Source organism: Drosophila nasuta, chromosome 2L (genome assembly GCF_023558535.2).
Source record: "Drosophila nasuta strain 15112-1781.00 chromosome 2L, ASM2355853v1, whole genome shotgun sequence".
NCBI lineage: Eukaryota > Metazoa > Arthropoda > Insecta > Diptera > Drosophilidae > Drosophila > Drosophila nasuta.
The window spans coordinates 13655098-13671418 of NC_083455.1; the positions used below are offsets into that span (position 1 = coordinate 13655098).

At 40.8% G+C, this 16321-nt stretch overlaps 8 protein-coding genes across 9 annotated transcripts; 4 read left to right on the top strand and 4 right to left on the bottom strand.

The window, feature by feature from the left end:
• The first annotated feature begins 186 nt into the window (after positions 1-186).
• LOC132783547 (probable cytochrome P450 303a1) lies at positions 187-2510 on the top strand. Its single transcript, XM_060788778.1, has 2 exons — positions 187-666; positions 886-2510. The coding sequence occupies exons 1-2, from the start codon at positions 582-584 to the stop codon at positions 2298-2300; spliced, it is 1500 nt and encodes a 499-aa protein (XP_060644761.1). The 5' UTR covers positions 187-581; the 3' UTR covers positions 2301-2510.
• Positions 2511-3112: 602 nt separating this feature from the next.
• On the bottom strand, positions 3113-5717 carry LOC132783552 (ubiA prenyltransferase domain-containing protein 1 homolog). Its single transcript, XM_060788785.1, has 2 exons — positions 4754-5717; positions 3113-4695 (listed from the first exon to the last, which is right to left on the bottom strand). The coding sequence occupies exons 1-2, from the start codon at positions 5198-5200 to the stop codon at positions 4057-4059; spliced, it is 1086 nt and encodes a 361-aa protein (XP_060644768.1). The 5' UTR covers positions 5201-5717; the 3' UTR covers positions 3113-4056.
• A 115-nt stretch (positions 5718-5832) lies between these two features.
• Positions 5833-7966, top strand: LOC132783549 (zinc finger and BTB domain-containing protein 17). Its single transcript, XM_060788780.1, has 2 exons — positions 5833-6297; positions 6350-7966. Exons 1-2 carry the CDS (start codon positions 6166-6168, stop codon positions 7574-7576), a joined length of 1359 nt encoding a protein of 452 aa, XP_060644763.1. The 5' UTR covers positions 5833-6165; the 3' UTR covers positions 7577-7966.
• Positions 7711-8984, bottom strand: LOC132783559 (glia maturation factor beta). The gene is made up of 3 exons (XM_060788794.1): positions 8831-8984; positions 8562-8655; positions 7711-8481 (listed from the first exon to the last, which is right to left on the bottom strand). The coding sequence occupies exons 1-3, from the start codon at positions 8831-8833 to the stop codon at positions 8162-8164; spliced, it is 417 nt and encodes a 138-aa protein (XP_060644777.1). The 5' UTR covers positions 8834-8984; the 3' UTR covers positions 7711-8161.
• Positions 8985-9079: 95 nt separating this feature from the next.
• LOC132783544 (uncharacterized) lies at positions 9080-11300 on the top strand. Of its 2 annotated transcripts, none has more exons than XM_060788772.1 (8): positions 9080-9307; positions 9369-9514; positions 9663-9928; positions 9986-10139; positions 10201-10576; positions 10633-10913; positions 10975-11109; positions 11192-11300. In XM_060788772.1, exons 1-8 carry the CDS (start codon positions 9156-9158, stop codon positions 11215-11217), a joined length of 1536 nt encoding a protein of 511 aa, XP_060644755.1. In that variant the 5' UTR covers positions 9080-9155; the 3' UTR covers positions 11218-11300. The 2 variants fall into 2 exon arrangements, with proteins under 2 accessions (XP_060644755.1, XP_060644754.1); XM_060788771.1 differs by having other exon boundaries at positions 9081-9307; positions 11166-11290.
• An 80-nt stretch (positions 11301-11380) lies between these two features.
• LOC132783556 (BOS complex subunit TMEM147) lies at positions 11381-12515 on the bottom strand. Its single transcript, XM_060788789.1, has 4 exons — positions 12333-12515; positions 12114-12252; positions 11942-12050; positions 11381-11879 (listed from the first exon to the last, which is right to left on the bottom strand). The coding sequence occupies exons 1-4, from the start codon at positions 12404-12406 to the stop codon at positions 11518-11520; spliced, it is 684 nt and encodes a 227-aa protein (XP_060644772.1). The 5' UTR covers positions 12407-12515; the 3' UTR covers positions 11381-11517.
• A 286-nt stretch (positions 12516-12801) lies between these two features.
• Positions 12802-14699, top strand: LOC132783548 (syntaxin-5). Its single transcript, XM_060788779.1, has 2 exons — positions 12802-13774; positions 13839-14699. The coding sequence occupies exons 1-2, from the start codon at positions 13126-13128 to the stop codon at positions 14585-14587; spliced, it is 1398 nt and encodes a 465-aa protein (XP_060644762.1). The 5' UTR covers positions 12802-13125; the 3' UTR covers positions 14588-14699.
• A 248-nt stretch (positions 14700-14947) lies between these two features.
• Positions 14948-16288, bottom strand: LOC132783558 (protein cornichon). The gene is made up of 4 exons (XM_060788793.1): positions 15997-16288; positions 15826-15938; positions 15403-15546; positions 14948-15333 (listed from the first exon to the last, which is right to left on the bottom strand). The coding sequence occupies exons 1-4, from the start codon at positions 16144-16146 to the stop codon at positions 15306-15308; spliced, it is 435 nt and encodes a 144-aa protein (XP_060644776.1). The 5' UTR covers positions 16147-16288; the 3' UTR covers positions 14948-15305.
• Between the last annotated feature and the right edge of the window lie 33 nt (positions 16289-16321).

The following is a 16321-nucleotide window of genomic DNA, read 5'->3' on the forward strand; positions in this document are numbered from 1 at the left end:
ACTGAATTTAAGCAGAAACTTAAATTTATGCAGCTACAACGCTAAGATAAACTTATGCATATTTATTATTATCCTATAAAAATAGGTTTGTTATCTAGGCAAACGATGAGGAAACCCGAAAAGTGGGTCAGTCAAAGAAGGAAGTCGAAGTCAAAGCTCGACTCGGTAAATAATTTGTGGTGCATTAAGCTGTGCTTTTAAGCTGTGTGTCCAGCAGTAAATATGTATGTAATGGAAAACTTTAAATCAAATAAAATCCAGTCTGAGAAAGAAAGCTTTCGTTGTGCATATGCTATATAAGGAAGCTGCCGCCAAGGCGGCGGCTTTAGTCGAAGCGTGCAACTTCGACGACTTTGCGAAAATCTGTGTCGCGAGGGAGAAAACTGTCTGCCACCTGACTGCCTGCCTGTCTACTACTTGCCACATTGCCGATAACAAGGTGAAGTGGAACTGCAGCACAAACAAGCTGTTGCGGAGATTGCGCAACAGTCGAGAGTCCAAAGGAAAGTGAAAGCCAACAGCTTGCAACGTATGTTGCATCATCGTTTAACACTTGCCACTTGCCAGTTACCCACAACAAAATGTTTTACTCAGTGATCTTCTTTGCCACAATTGTGCTGCTCTTTTTGCTGAGCGGCGTGCGCAAGCCGCAAAAGTTTCCACCAGGTAAGCAGATTGATCCCTTGACCTATTACTGAAAAGTTTAGTAAAGTATTTAATAATAATTATTTATGGTTTATTACCTTGACATAACATAACTAACTATAAAATAATATACTATTTTCTATCCCAACACCCTCAAATTTAAAGGTCCACAGGTCTCTAAATAAAGTACTTTCAATCAAAATAAACTTAAAAATTACGCCAATTCTTTGCCACTTTCAGGACCCAGATGGTACCCCATTGTGGGCAGCGCCTTGCAGATCTCGCAGCTGCGCATGCGCCTCGGAATGTTCTGCAAGGTGATCGATGAGCTGGCGCGACGCTATGTCAATGCTTATGGATACTACGGACTAAAGATTGGCAAGGACAAAGTGGTGATTGCATATACCAACGAGGCCATCAGCGAGATGATGACGAATGAGGACATTGACGGTCGTCCGGATGGCATCTTCTATCGCCTGCGCACCTTCAACTCGAGGCTGGGCGTGCTCCTGACCGATGGCGAGATGTGGGTGGAGCAGCGACGCTTCATCTTGCGGCATCTGAAGAATTTTGGCTTTGCACGCAGCGGCATGGTGGACATTGTGCACAACGAGGCCAGCTGTTTGTTGCAGGATTTGCGTGCTCGCCTCGCCGCAGCTGGTGGCAAGCAGGCGCGGATTGAAATGCATGATCTGACCAGCGTTTATGTACTGAACACTCTCTGGTGCATGCTCAGCGGACGTCGCTATGAACCCGGCTCGGCCGAAATCACCGAGTTGCTGGAGACATTCTTTGAGCTGTTCAAGAACATTGACATGGTCGGTGCACTCTTCAGTCATTTTCCCTTGCTGCGCTTCATAGCGCCCGATTACTCGGGTTACAACGGCTTCGTGCAGAGTCACCGAGCTTTGTATGCCTTTATGGGCAAGGAGATTGAGCTGCATCGTAGCACGTATCGCAATTATGATGAGCCGCGTGATCTGATGGACAGCTATTTGAGGGCGCAGGAGAGTAGTGATAGCGTCATGTTTAGCGACGAGAGTCTGCTGGCCATTTGCCTGGACATGTTTCTCGCCGGCTCGGAGACAACGAACAAGAGTTTGGGTTTCTGTTTTATGCATTTGATACGTCAACCCGAGATACAGGAGCGTGCCTACGCTGAGATCAAGGAAGTGGTTGGCTTAGAACGCATACCCGAGTGGTCGGATCGCACCAAATTACCGTATTGCGAGGCCATTACCATGGAGGCGGTACGCATGTTCATGCTGCACACCTTTGGCATTCCACATCGTGCCGTCTGCGACACGCGGCTGAGTGGCTACGAGATACCCAAGGATACTATGGTGATTGCCTGCTTTCGTGGCATGCTCATTAATCCGGTAGATTTCCCCGAGCCCGAGACATTTGATCCGACACGCTACTTGGTTGGTGGACAAATTAAGTTGCCAGAGGCTTTCAATCCCTTCGGCTTTGGGCGTCATCGTTGCATGGGCGATCTGCTGGGACGGCAGAATTTGTTCATGTTTACCACCACATTGTTGCAGCACTTCAAACTGGTTGCCATTCCCGGCCAGATGCCTGAGGAAGTGCCTCTGGAAGGCGCCACGGCGGCAGTGAAGCCATATGATGCTCTGCTAGTGCCCAGAGTAAGCTAAAAAAAAAAAAGTAACAAATAAATTTATATTTTAACTGCTGCCAATCGAGAAATGTGTGTTGGGCATATCGAAGTTGTCTATCGATAACTTTTGCAATCAATTGCGCGCCGCACATTTCAATTTCAAACTATCAGTTTCACACAAATAAATGAATTATTGTTGTTCACATCGAATTATATCTACTAATCCCATTTTTGTTTTAATTATTCCACATAAAGTAGCTAACACAATTCAGTTACATTCTCTAAGTGTTTGTTTTTGCAGTATCTTCTCTCAATATACTCATAACTATAATTATTATTGTTCATTCTTGTTGGTATTGTTTCTTGTTTTTAAGAAGTCTACAACATTGTCATTTAGTTGATTTGTTTTTGATTTTTGTTTTGTTTTTACATTAATCAATTTAATAATTGGCCTCTCGATATTTTGCACGTTCTCAGCAAACAACAAAAGCATTTCATGTGTGAGCATATAAATTACAAAATTAACGATATTTCCCTTCATTCGTTTTAATCACTAATATTACGAATACAAATACAAATACCGATACAAATATATGAAAAACGATTTGTTTGTTTACAGCATTCAGTGCACAAAATGAATTTCAAATCGTTTCGTATTTTTGGAAAATGCCCGTAATTTAACAATAGACATTTCACAGTTTGCCTTCGCTTCGCTTCGATCCGATCGATGAATACACAAATAGTTTGTGTTTGTTATTGTTATTGATGTACATATGTATTTAAAGCTATTTGTTTATATGCATAGGTATTGTGATTTATGCTTGGAAAACAATTGTTGCTCGCTCAGATTCTGGCGATTCATTCTGTATATAATATATATACGATTTTGCATTATTCATTTTACTTGTTCTTTTTTTGTGTTTCATTTTAAAATATGAAGTTTTGTCTTTTTTGTGTTTATATTCTCACTCTTGAGCCTGCTTCTAGACACTGGGCTTACATGATCTAATTATATATATATAAATATATATATTTATAGAGATGTATATATGCGGAAATATATATATAAATATGCGCGTGTGTATGTATGTAAAAACGCTAACAATTGCTGCACACCAAAAAGCAAAGCGAACATTGTCCATTCGTCGTAAACTTAATTGCACATTTTTCAAGCATTTCTATAAAGTAACATTAACTTTAGAATATATATGTATAAGTATGTATATTTATGTGTGAGTGTGAGTTCATGTATGTGTAATAGTATATATCTAGGCCATTTAATGATTTAATTATTTTGTTGCACACGCCGACGCTATAACGATATTGGTCCAATATTCCAACGCGCGAGAGGAAGAGTGTGTACCTAAGTACATATCATACTATATATATAAAAACTAGAGGCTTTGATACATTTCGATTTCAAAGATTCTGGTGAAATAAATAAAAGTGAAAGTTTGTGTATGATCAAGTTAAGTCAATGCTCTTAAGGGTCGAGAGCTTCTGAGGGATATGTTCAGTTCTAGTAATAATAATTAAGAGTTAGCTTTAGCTGTAGCTTTTTGTATTAGTTGTAGTTGTAGTGATAGTTTTAGAGACTAGGAGACTAGCAAAGCATTTTAACATTTTGTGCAACTGCAAACTTGAGGCAAATACAATTACAAATTCCATACAAAACAATTCACTAAAGTCAAATTAAAAAAATAAAACAAGACATTTACAACTAATGAAATTCCCTAAAACTGTTGCAAAAACTGTTTCAAAGACGTTGCCATCTCCACACCAAAATGTTGCATTTAATGCTTGCGCCAAACAAACGTCGGCAACTGTTGGGCACAACAACAGGCAATGATGTAGAGGATGCCAAAGAAAAAGTTCAGCTTCGCCGTCTGCTTGGGCACCACATGCATCGTCTGCTCATCCCGGAAACGTTTCTCGATTTGAAATGCCTGCGGCAGCGTTATCAACGGCAGCAGGAACCAAAGCGAATACTTCAGTCCAAAGATGAAGAACAGTGAGTAAGGTGTGAATAGCAACATGGCATACAGCACATGCGATGCAGTGCGCCCAATGAGTATGGCCAGAGTCACAATGCCCGCCTTGCCATCACTTTCCGCATCGCGTGTATTATTGCTATGCAGTATTGCCTCCGTGTTGAGAGCGAGTGGAATTGCATAGCCCATCGTAGTCCAGTCCACATGACCTGTTTGCGACATGAAAGCAAACAGCACCGAAATGGGACCAAAAAGCACCAAAATGACCAGATCTCCGAGTGCAATGTACTTGAAACCAATGCCCCCGGTGTAAAGGAAGCTCGATGATAGACCGCCAAAATAAATTAAAGCCAAATGTTCCATTTTAGCTGGACTTAGTACGGCGAGAAGCACAAAGCCACCGCAGCCAGCCAAATATAAAATAGCGCCAAGTGAAACCACCTAAAAATAACAGCGATGAAATATGTGAAGAGCTAGTGAAGATAATTTACAAACTCACCTCATCCTTTGTGAGTATGTGATCGACCAGTGTGCGATCGTCAGCCTTTTGTTTGTCGATGCCTTTGATGAAATCAAAGTAAGTATTGACCACATTCCCAGCACAGTGCACGGTGACCACTGTGAATGCGGTGAGAAAGAACGTGACCAGCGAGAAGTCCGCTGACCACTGCGAGCGGTAAGCCAACGCAGAGCCCAGCAATGTGGGCACCAAGCTGGCGGACAGCGACCAAGGACGCAGCGCCAGCAAGTAGGTTTTCAGTTTCATAAAAGTACCGGAATTGTAGTCGTTAATTGGTGTTGCTGCTTTACCATTTAAAGCCGTCTCGTGACTGTTACCGCCATTTGCCTGTCGTTGTCTTAATAGGGGAGATGTTGTTGCTGATGTTGTAGTTGCGGCTGTGGCTGATGCAACTTGCTGCTGTTGCTGCTCTTGACTTGTTGCCATTGCATGCGCTGTTTACCGACTGAAAAATTCTAAACTTTGCATTCACCAGCTTCCACTTTCCGCTTGTTGTTTCGTTTCTTTCACAGCTTTTGTTTAGTTTACAAAAGCATAAATTTTCCTCCTCGCTAATATTGTATACACAGCATCTTGTATTTGTATGCGATGTATGTGTGTGAATGTGTGTGTGCGCGCTGTGGGCAGGAGGTGGCGCTGCAACAACAACAGAAATTTCACCAAACAGCCTGCGTGCTCCAAATCCACAAATTGCTTCTTTACACTCGTCTTCCGTCGCCCCGCCTCGCCACGCCGCTGCCCTATTTAAGCCTCCAGCTGCGCCACGCCACACCACTGCAAATAAATTGCATGTATGCTATATATTTTCGATTTGCTATATGTCAATCACAACGATTGATGCATAAATAAATACTATTTATTTAATTGAATTTCACTTCTGTGTGTTCTTTTCTATTATTTATTTTGCAAGCGATGGCCGATTGTGTGTTAAACGAGAGTAGAGCGAGAGAGCGTTAGAGGTGGAGAAACATCAATGGCACTATCGATACATCATTGATAAACTTTTCCAAATATTGATGTATTATGACAAAAATCGATTTGCTTGCAGTCATCGATACTCAAACCTCTTTATTTCATAAAAAGCCCTATTTGTGGTTGAACAATTATGTTTGATTAATCTTTAAATCATTCAGTTAATTCCCCTCCTATTAAATTTTTATTAAAAATATTTTGTTTTTCATAAAAATTCCAGCTTAAAAAAACGAGTTCACCGTTTTTTATGCCTATTCTGCATTTTTTTAAAAATAAAATTTTGCCATTTAGCAACACTGCGTTTTGAGCTGAGTGCCAGCTGTTGTTGTTCACTGCACCACTGAAGCAAACAATTTTACAGCTGATGGACAACTACGTAAAATGTTTACATTCGAATAATACAGCAACTTTGCAATAATATGGATTTTAATGTGCACAAAATATGTCGCGTCTGCTTAGAGGAGGGGGCACCGAACCCATTAACTTCCATTTACAGCACCGATTTCGCTATGATGCCCTCACAGATGCTGATGATGTGCTCCAAAATTCGCGTAAGCTTTCTCAGCAAACACAAAAATATTTTTTATTAATTTTGCAATACAGGTTTATAAGACTGACGGTTTGCCAGTGGGCATTTGCAACAACTGTCTGTATCGCCTGGGCGTCGCCTATCATTTTCAGCAGGAGTGCGAAAATAGTGATATGAGACTCCGTCAATATCTGGGATTACACGAGTCGTGGCGTCACGATGCGGCCACTAACACTGAATTCGTGGCCAACGAGATTAAGCCAATGCCGCAAGCCAATCATCCGCTCAACTCCAGTGACGACGAAGACGTTGGAGCCGATGCAATGAAACGCGGCAAGCGACGATCGCGCTACCAACGCAAACCGCCCGAAAGTCACAAAAAACGCGGTCCAAAGCCGGTACCAAAACTGCCGCACACCTGCTATGTCGCCACCTGCCACAAGAGCTTTAAGTGTGCCGCCCAGCTCACGCAACACATTCGCACACATACCGGTGAGAAGCCCTACGCCTGCAGCTATTGTGCTCAGCGTTTTGCCCAGAAGCACAATCTTAAGGTGCACGAGCGAACGCACACCGGAAACAAGCCATTCCAGTGTGAGATCTGCTCCAAGCAGTTCTCGGCGCTGGGCAACTTTCAGGCACACCAGAAAATACACAGCGGCGTGCGTGATCAAATTTGTTCGCTGTGCCAGAAGGCGTTTTACACGGCTGGTGATCTGTCGAAGCACATGATTACGCACACCGGGATTAAGAATCATCATTGCGATGTGTGCGGGAAATCGTTTAGCAGGCGTCGCGACATGCGTGCTCACAAACTCAAGTTGCATCCACTGGATGCGGGCACTGAGCAAGACATCGTGGATGACGATGATGATGAGGCCATCGACACTGACCCTGTGGGTCTTGATACAGCATTAGAGCATGCTCTCTTCAAGTGTCCGGACTGCGACAAGGCCTACAACACAGCGGAGAGCTTAAGTCTGCACTTTCGCAGCCATGCAGCGCACAATAATCTGTTGAATTTACCGTTGCCACCGCCTGCACCGCCACCTCCCATGACCCATCATTATCATCCGCATCATCATCCCGCGGCGACGCCATCAGCCACAGCAGCAGCAGCTATGCATCATCACGATGCACTGCAGCTGCACCATCTGGCACCTCCAAACGCGGCCACCCATCAAATGGGCATGGCTGCCATGGCACACATGCTCGCTCCGCCGCCGCCTCCTCCACCAACGCCCAGTGAGAGTCGCTACACAATGCTGCATCACACGGCGGCGCAACGCTTGCACTATTAATTTATAATTCTAAGATATTCTTATATGAATAAAATACTTTTACTCTATATTCAGCGAGTATTAAAGGAACTAAACTGAAATTAGTTTGTAGATAATATGAACACTTTTATTTAAGCAGTACATATGTGTATGTATTTATTATTTATATGAATACGCACGTGTGTTGTATATATAAAATGGAATTGTTTGTTTGTCATGTTAGCTTTGTATTCTTTTTGTACAATAAATATACATAAATTTGGCAAGCACAGCTTCTATAAGATCATTGCTAATTGTCAATTGATGTCATTTATATTCATTATTACTCGCGCTTAAATGCACAACTAAATCACTTACATATGCACGCACATGTTCAACTATATACTGATATTACAATATAAATGCATAATGTCTTGTTGAAAAAAATTACTTCTTGTTTTGTTACTTTTTTTGTTTGGTATTGGTATGTATCGTTATCGTTGGTATTGGCTTTGCTCCATTCAAAATATGTAAGTGTTTTTTGTTTTAATGCTATTTTGAGAGAGAAACTACATTGTAAAATATTGCTTTATACCTCATGCAGATTGATTACTCAGCGTTATCGATCTATTTAAGCTTCGCTCGTAGCCACTCTTCGGTCAATTCATCGAGTTCGCGTATCTCGTAGACGCGAGTTAAGTCTACCTCCCGCTGGAGGGCGCTTTTCGTGCAGGCGTACATCATTTGCAGACCTATTTGACTGTCGCGCGGCGTGTAGAAAATAAAACACATTGGATACGAAATGCGTTGATCATCGTGCACCATTTTATATGTGTATATCACATAACGTGGCTGATGTCCTGGCAATGAGTCCTGCAACTCCTCGACGGATATATCATCAATTAGTTCGTCCAGCACCACCAATTGTTTCTCCCTGTCTACTTTTACTGCAAAGTAAAGAAACTCATCAATCAATGTTCTGTTGCCATGCCAATCATCAAGCGGTGACATATTTTCTGTTATTTACATATTAACGCCGAGTTGGTTTGACTCTTGCGAAAGCGAAATTTCTTCAGTTCCTCCAGCACTTCATTGCTAATGTCGCATATTTTGTTATCACCCTGGAAATGCATTGAAAATAATTAAAATGAAAATGAAAAAAGCACCTCCCTTATCATCTCGTATCGACAACAATCACAAACATTCCACACCCGCACACAATTTTTTAGCCACAACAACTATTAGTCATTGGTCAGAAGATGTGTTCTATGTGTGAATTTATGTTTCACAAATTACCATGTAGATAAAGCCGCACTTGGCACTTAATAACGAAAGGGAGTTTTTGTTTTAGGGAATGATGAAAAAAACTGCGTAGAATTTAATTAAATCGCTCGCTTTTTTGTGTCCTGTTTGTCACTGTTTTAATAACAAACTATCCAGTGTGACCGCACGTTGTTATGACCAAATGTCCTAAATCCGCCTTCAGCATATCGGCTATTTGCAGTTCGTAACAGTGGGGTCACACTATGATTGGCGTTTTACCGCCAGGGATGTATAATTCTACCGTTACTTCATCCCACTTTTTCATGAAGTCGGGAAATCAAAAATGAATTAATTAATAATGGCGCTGAAACACTATAACTTCAGCTTGCAAGAAAGTAATAAGTTGTTGCGACCATGTTGGGTTGCCGGCCAATACAAATGGGCTACAACTCAATCTGCCAAGCATTTGGCACTGGATGAAATTAGATTCGCGAACGTTGTCAACTGTTGGTAAGTTCTTACTTTCGAAATCTTCCAATTGGGATGATATAAATGGATTTTTATCTCCCAGTAAACAAATTAAGGACATAATAGAACACAATCAGAACAGGGATGATGTAAATGAATTATGCAAAAGAAGTGTGGCTTTCTCCGACATTGCTCGCCTTACTTTTGGTGTCAGCTTCATATACAACCATCAGGTGTCCTCACTGCTGAGTAAGTTAATATACCCGGTACCCGGGTGTGAAGAAGGGTAGGGTATGTTTGCGTCCAAACATAGTAAAGCTTTATACAAATTCTTCACCTGCTCACTAGTCGTATGGTCCAATCAATTATTTTGTATTATTTTCTTCATTGCGATCAGACGACACCAAACGTTTGCTAGATCAAATTAAGGGCACCAACTTTCCATTCGACGATGTCGTAGCGGCTTCCTCTTCGACACGTGCTTCTTCGATTTACGTGAGGCGTAAACGCAAGCAAGTGATCTCTAGAACCGTCTGTGTGTCGAAACGTGCCAGAATTGCGAGTCCACAGCTATTGGACGAAGATCATATGGATTACTATAGAAATATGCTAAATGAATCGCAATTTTGGTCCGACGAGAATCAACTGTTTAACATTAAGCAGGTACGTTTGAAGCTATAATTTCTTTAAAACAAGATTTAAATGTAATAAATTATGTAGGCTATTTTTACAACCGAGCAATATATTAGCATCACTGAGAAACTGACAGTAGCTGAGTTCGATGTAGCAGAAGTCGTAGGGAATGATGGCTTTGGCGAACTTGGTCAGATGGATGAGGAAGCGCTTCAACAGTTTCTACCAGTTAGAAATTCATGTACATAACAATTTTATTCATGTGTAGTATTGTGCACTATTAATATTTGTGTATATTGCAGTGAAACGCAAATCTCCCGAAGCTAATGAATCATCAGAGTTAAGTGTCAAAAAACCTACATTAACAAATATTTCTATCAATTCGCAAAATCAGCATAATCTGCAAGAACTCCATCATTTTGATGAGATTGTGGACAATGTAGCACCAACAGCTGAGGTATCAACTATTTATCCAACTAACTTTAATTCATTAAAATTAAATCGGCGAAATTCACGTAAATTAAAATTAAAAATTGATAAATATATTAAACTTTCGCGTGGAGAAATCCTTAAGCATCGAATGAAATATTACGAAGATTTAGCTAATGCAAATACTGTGGATAAAAAACCAAAAACTTTAAAGCAATGCTTTACGTTGCTAAACAGCTTTAAGCAAAGGTAAGAATTTAATGAATACATTAATTATTGGTGTAATTAAGTAGCTTGGTTTTCAGTGTCCTTTTTCGAGTTCAGTTGAGCAGTGAACAATGTGAATCGGACTGCGAATACACACTTCGAGCAATACTTGATGTCGATTACAACGATGCCTTAGCCAGCAACATTTTAAACGCTGTTCAATTACCACAACAATTAGAGAATTCTTCTCAACCTCCAATATTAACGTTAGATGAACCACAGGACAATTTACTACTTGCCCTGGAGTTGCAGCCGTTTAGCAACATCACTAATAACAACCCAGTCGAGCACATTAAGTGTGCTGAGCGTAATGATTTTGGTAGTTTAATTCAACTATAGTTAATGCTTTGATTATTCCTAAACTTCTCTTTTTCACAAAGATTCATACAGCATTATGATGGATTTCCTAGCGATATGGCGTGATAATCCGGACCTAAAGTCAATTGATGCTGACAAGTTTCTCAAATCATTTCCAGACCGTTTTAAAGCCGCCCTAGCTTTTAGCCATTTGTTATGTAAGCTAAAACACTGAAATCTTATCTTATCAATTAAAATATACTCACCCTTACAGCTCTTTCACGTGATGGCTTCATTCAGATCTCAAAAAAATTGGGAACGCTTGAAATGGATGCCATTGCCTTGGGCCCAGAGTCCATAAAGCTCATCGAAAATGTTTCGGCGAATAATCGTATTTAATTAGTATCTGTATTAAGAGAAGTGTCTTTTTGTTTTCTTTTCGTTTGTAAGAAGTCGATTTTTGTTATCATCGCTATACAATAACTATAATTCATTAACATTCTTGTAATTTTCTAAGCTTTTTCCTTGGTTGTCATTACAAAATCGTGTACCTAACTTAAAACCCGTGACAACCAACACAAATAATAAATGAAACAATACATGTATATTAAATATGCAAGTGCAGATTAAATGCCAATTTGCTGGGCGAGGCCTGCATAGATATTCAGTGAACAGAATCCAATGATGCCGGCAACGAGCGCCTTGAACGCAATCGCTGACCACGGTCCAATGCTGAGAATGTGCAACAGACCCTCCAGCCAGACGCCCTTAAAGATGGTAACCGCCAGAAGAATGGAAACTAGCGGTTTCAATGCCTTGTTGAGATCGTGCCGAGTGAAAAGCCAAATCAAGGTGGCAGTGGTTAAGTGCTGCACTAGCAGCACATTAGACTCCAAGCATTTTTGAATGTATATCCAGCTAAATTCGGTGCCACGAGCACCAACCCAAAGCATAATGCCACGCGACAATATTACCTCTGCGGTTGCCCCTAGAAAATATAAAGAGAAATTAATTTTCCATCGAGCTCCAACTAGAATCCAATTAGCTTACATCCCAATCCTGCGGTAATCAGCTTAGAATGGCCTTTGCCGGGAATACGGCTTAGAATTAAAGCAAAGCCGAGAAGATCCGCCATATCCACACTGCAACGCAGTATTTCCTACATAGAGATTTTTATATCAATCCAGATAACACTTCAACAAAAATTAAATTGTAAACTTACCGCAAAGAAGTTAAACTCCCCGCTATTGGAAGAATTATCCGAGTAAAAGAATGTGGCTAAAACTAGCATTTTACAGAGTTGCGTAAATATATAAATACATCCTGCCTGCACGCACTTCCAGAATGCACCATATTCAGATCTTACAAAATATATAGGGGTAACAATTGTAATTTATTGATTGACACAGTTTATTTTGGGGGAGCGGCATTTTTAACTTACAAGCCAGAGTATTTATAGGTAAAGTAATAGGGCATTAATAGTGCCACACAATTGCCAAAGTGATAGAGCGTCATTTTCTTTGATAATACAACGGATATTTATTTAATTAAGTAAAAACATTAATTAATTTTACAATTGGCACACGAGACCTCAATGAAAATGAAAAAACACTAGGTCGAAGAAGAAGCAGCACAAGAGTATGAGCAGCTGTCAGAAGAGTTACCGGTGGGGCTGTCCACCTCCGCCAATTTGGTATTTTTATACCATAAAATCTGAAATCGTAATATATTAACGTTCATATCACAAAACCCATTGAATAATAATTTATATTAAGATAAAGTGGGTTGAAAAAAATATTTAGAAGGTTGGATAGTATGAGGCATAGGTAATTAAATACAATTTTTAATTGATATTTTTTAGTTTGAAATGCGTTGGTAGCTCACTACCGCAGCAACACGTCATCTGTCATCTGGAATTTGGCTTGGCAGTGTGTGTGTGTGTGCGTTCGTGAGTTTTCTTTCTGGCAAAATATTTAGCGTTTTGTAATTAAAAATTGCCAAATTCGACTGCAAATATATCCCAAAAATTAATGCAAAACAAACTGTGTGCATACAAGTCAATCAGCGCGTTCCTCTGTAAATTTCATAAAGTTGAAAGAGAGTTTCGCAAGCTCAACAACAATTACAAGCAGTTAAAAACAAGTGCATGACGAATGCAAAAAAGCAACGTCAACGACACAAAATTCAGATAACAATAGCAGCAACAAAAACAGCGCTATTTGACTTGCAATGAGATGCAAACTCGACGTCGCCATCAGCAAACGGACCAGGAATACACCAGCAATTACAGCAGTGTTCCACAACCTCCCTTGGTGCAGCAGCAGCAACAACAACATTCAACGCTAATCCAACCAGGGCTGCAGCAGCAATTTGTGCAGCCAACGCTTGAGGCTGCCATACACATTGGCGAAGCGCAGCATTTTGCTGCCGACGTCGACGTAGACGACAAATACAACAAGGCAGCGCGTGGCCAGTGGAATCTCTTCAGTGGCATCTCGTCACGCTCGGGACAGGCGCTACGTTCGTTTATCCAGCAACCCCTGAGCGCCGCTGCCGCAGTTGTCACTGGCAATCATCCACAGCTACAGTCGCAGCAAGGTGACAACAACAACTTCGATAATTTTGGAGTACAGCCAGAGGGTGAACTTGATTTGGACTTGGAACCGCAGCAGGAAGTCTTCATAATGGCAGCCAGAGATCGCACGGGAGAATTTGCGAATGCGATACGTTCGCTACAGTCTCGGAACATCACCAGAGCTGTCAATATAAGAGATCCTCGCAAGGCCAAACAGGTGCAAAGCTACTCCGAGTTCATGATGGTTGCACGCTTCATAGGCAAGAACATTGCCAGCACATATGCCAAGCTGGAGAAGTTGACCATGTGTAAGTAAAGCTGACTATTTGCAAACTTTCCCTTAACTAACAGTTTCTTTTTCTTTCTTGGCAGTGGCCAAAAAGAAGACTCTTTTCGATGATCGACCACAAGAGATCCAAGAGTTGACGTACATCATTAAGGGCGATTTGAATGCCTTGAATCAACAGATTGCCCGATTGCAGGACATCTCCAAGGATCAACGACGCACCAGCAATGGCAAACATCTGGTCTCACATTCCTCTAACATGGTGCTTGCACTTCAATCCAAGCTGGCCAGCATGAGCACCGACTTCAAACAGATACTGGAAGTGCGCACCGAAAATCTCAAGCATCAGAAGACGCGTCGCGATCAATTCAGCCAAGGACCTGGGCCACTTGCTGCACACACCGTTTCACCGTCGACAGCGAAGCAGGGATCGCTGCTGCTCAGCGAGGAGAATCAAGCAGTCAGCATAGATATGAGCGACACCTCACCACTGCTTGGTCCATCGCCAGCGCATTTGCAGCAGCAGCAGCAGTTGGCCATCTACGATGAGTCCGACACATATGTGCAACAGCGAGCGGAAACGATGCAGAATATTGAATCGACCATTGTGGAGCTGGGCGGCATCTTTCAGCAGCTGGCGCATATGGTCAAAGAGCAGGAGGAGATTGTTGAACGCATCGATACCAATGTAGCGGATGCGGAACTGAATATTGAGGCGGCGCATGGCGAAATTCTCAAATACTTTCAGTCCGTTTCAAAGAATCGTTGGCTCATGATTAAGATTTTCGGTGTCTTGATATTCTTCTTTCTGTTCTTTGTTGTTTTTATGTCATAATTAATGCTAAATACCCCGACCTTGTCCTCCACACCGCCCCACTCGTCCTTCACTATTCAATTATAAATTATTGTGAATACATTGCTAATAATAATACTATATTATATTTTAATGGGAATGCAGTTTGAATTGTACAAAAGTCCAAGTTCGATTTCATTTCGAATATGTAATAAACCAATTATCAAGCATAGTAACTTACAATTTTGTTAGCATTTAAATTTATCTTGTTCACAAGTTGCCTGATAAGGTATGAGTCGTAATCTTTACGATGAATATGATATGACGGGTTAGCTTCAGGGTCGTCTCAATCAAAAATTCCGCTCTCCTTGAAGCTATGCGTAATTTAAAAAGATATAGAAATGAATTTAATATAATTTTACTTTATTTTCTTTCAGGCTTCAACTACCAAAATGCAAATCAATATTAAAAAAAAGAGTAATAATTAATTAATCATTAAAAAACATTAGCAGTCTTCGACAATACACAGAATATTAACGTTATGTCGAAGATGTCTTTCGTTATGGATCTATCGCATTATGAATTTAACTCTGAATTTACACGTGAAATATTTGTTCGATTTGTTTTTAACCGATTGCCACACATGCACTAGTTTATGACGACTTTAACGATGCAGAGAGAGAGAGAGAGAGGATGTAGTTAATGCGCTGCGCTGGTGCCAAACAACAATGAGATCCCCAGACAGCTTTGCCCGTACCCTCTATGTTGAGATGAGCGAATAGACCATGCTAAAATTAGCCAATAATAATATACATATTTAGGCGAGACAGCACGATTTATAAAACATTTATAATTACCCGTAGATGTAGTAGAAGAAACTAATCAGGTAGACAGCCAACTTAATCCAACCTTCTCGCATATTACGAGATAACGTGTCCGTCTTCAGCACCGTGGTGGGATCATACAGACCCGGACCAGACATAACAGGGCGATTTTTGTACCTAAACCAATTATGATTTATTAATTTGTCAAAATTTGTGAGACACTACTGTTTTTATATCCCATACAAACAAAAACCAAAGAACAAAAAATTTCCCCCTAGCGTAACGATCTTGCAAAAATGTCCCTTATAAATTACCCAGGTCAAATATTTGGGAAACGAAGTACAAAGCTCAGCTCAAACCAGCTATGTTGCCGGCGGCTGAAAAACTGTTGAATAATGACTGTCTGCTGGGCTCAGATCTGACATACCCAACAAAAGCTTTTGCCCTTTAACTTACCGCCAAATGTGATAGGCTATCAGAGGTATATTGATGCATAGCGAGAACCATTCTCCGCAGAAGAGGAATAACAAATTAATGAATATGTGTAACAAATATTCCGGTAGAACCAGCTGCAAACAAAAATTTCATTAAATATGGTAATAAAAAAGTGTATACTAAGTTGCTTACCGGATTTAGACTGTTACACTGATCAATTGGATTTTTGTAATCTGTTTTCAGTTCATCGAACGCAATGACATGAAATATTGCGAAAAATATTAAGAATGCATCACCGATTAGCGCCACAATATAAGTGAATGCAGTAAAGTTGAAGGCCATTCTGTTGGTTGGGGTTTGTTGAATACTGTGCTAGCACCCTTTAATCAAATCCAAATTAACTGGCTTTGAATTTTTTTTCTTACAAAATTATTACAGAAACGTACTGAGGGGTGAGTCGTGCGGCGATGATGACAGCTGTATTGGAGATGGGGTGTGGCCACACGCTACATCTCTA

Coding starts and splice junctions, on each gene's coding strand:
- LOC132783547 (XM_060788778.1), top strand. CDS start 582: ATGTTTTACTCAGTGATCTTCTTTGCCACAATTGTGCTGCTCTTTTTG. Junction 667..885: donor GCCGCAAAAGTTTCCACCAG/GTAAGCAGATTG, acceptor TGCCACTTTCAG/GACCCAGATGGTACCCCATT.
- LOC132783552 (XM_060788785.1), bottom strand. CDS start 5,200: ATGGCAACAAGTCAAGAGCAGCAACAGCAGCAAGTTGCATCAGCCACA. Junction 4,696..4,753: donor ACATACTCACAAAGGATGAG/GTGAGTTTGTAA, acceptor TGTTATTTTTAG/GTGGTTTCACTTGGCGCTAT.
- LOC132783549 (XM_060788780.1), top strand. CDS start 6,166: ATGGATTTTAATGTGCACAAAATATGTCGCGTCTGCTTAGAGGAGGGG. Junction 6,298..6,349: donor TGATGTGCTCCAAAATTCGC/GTAAGCTTTCTC, acceptor TTTGCAATACAG/GTTTATAAGACTGACGGTTT.
- LOC132783559 (XM_060788794.1), bottom strand. Junction 8,482..8,561: donor AACCAACTCGGCGTTAATAT/GTAAATAACAGA, acceptor TTTACTTTGCAG/TAAAAGTAGACAGGGAGAAA.
- LOC132783544 (XM_060788771.1), top strand. CDS start 9,156: ATGGCGCTGAAACACTATAACTTCAGCTTGCAAGAAAGTAATAAGTTG. Junction 9,515..9,662: donor TCAGGTGTCCTCACTGCTGA/GTAAGTTAATAT, acceptor CATTGCGATCAG/ACGACACCAAACGTTTGCTA. Junction 9,929..9,985: donor AACTGTTTAACATTAAGCAG/GTACGTTTGAAG, acceptor TAAATTATGTAG/GCTATTTTTACAACCGAGCA.
- LOC132783556 (XM_060788789.1), bottom strand. CDS start 12,406: ATGACGCTCTATCACTTTGGCAATTGTGTGGCACTATTAATGCCCTAT. Junction 12,253..12,332: donor ACCTATAAATACTCTGGCTT/GTAAGTTAAAAA, acceptor ATATTTTGTAAG/ATCTGAATATGGTGCATTCT. Junction 11,880..11,941: donor GATTACCGCAGGATTGGGAT/GTAAGCTAATTG, acceptor TATATTTTCTAG/GGGCAACCGCAGAGGTAATA.
- LOC132783548 (XM_060788779.1), top strand. CDS start 13,126: ATGCAAACTCGACGTCGCCATCAGCAAACGGACCAGGAATACACCAGC. Junction 13,775..13,838: donor GCTGGAGAAGTTGACCATGT/GTAAGTAAAGCT, acceptor CTTTCTTGGCAG/TGGCCAAAAAGAAGACTCTT.
- LOC132783558 (XM_060788793.1), bottom strand. CDS start 16,146: ATGGCCTTCAACTTTACTGCATTCACTTATATTGTGGCGCTAATCGGT. Junction 15,939..15,996: donor AGTGTAACAGTCTAAATCCG/GTAAGCAACTTA, acceptor TTTTGTTTGCAG/CTGGTTCTACCGGAATATTT. Junction 15,334..15,402: donor TTCTTCTACTACATCTACGG/GTAATTATAAAT, acceptor GGCTAATTTTAG/CATGGTCTATTCGCTCATCT.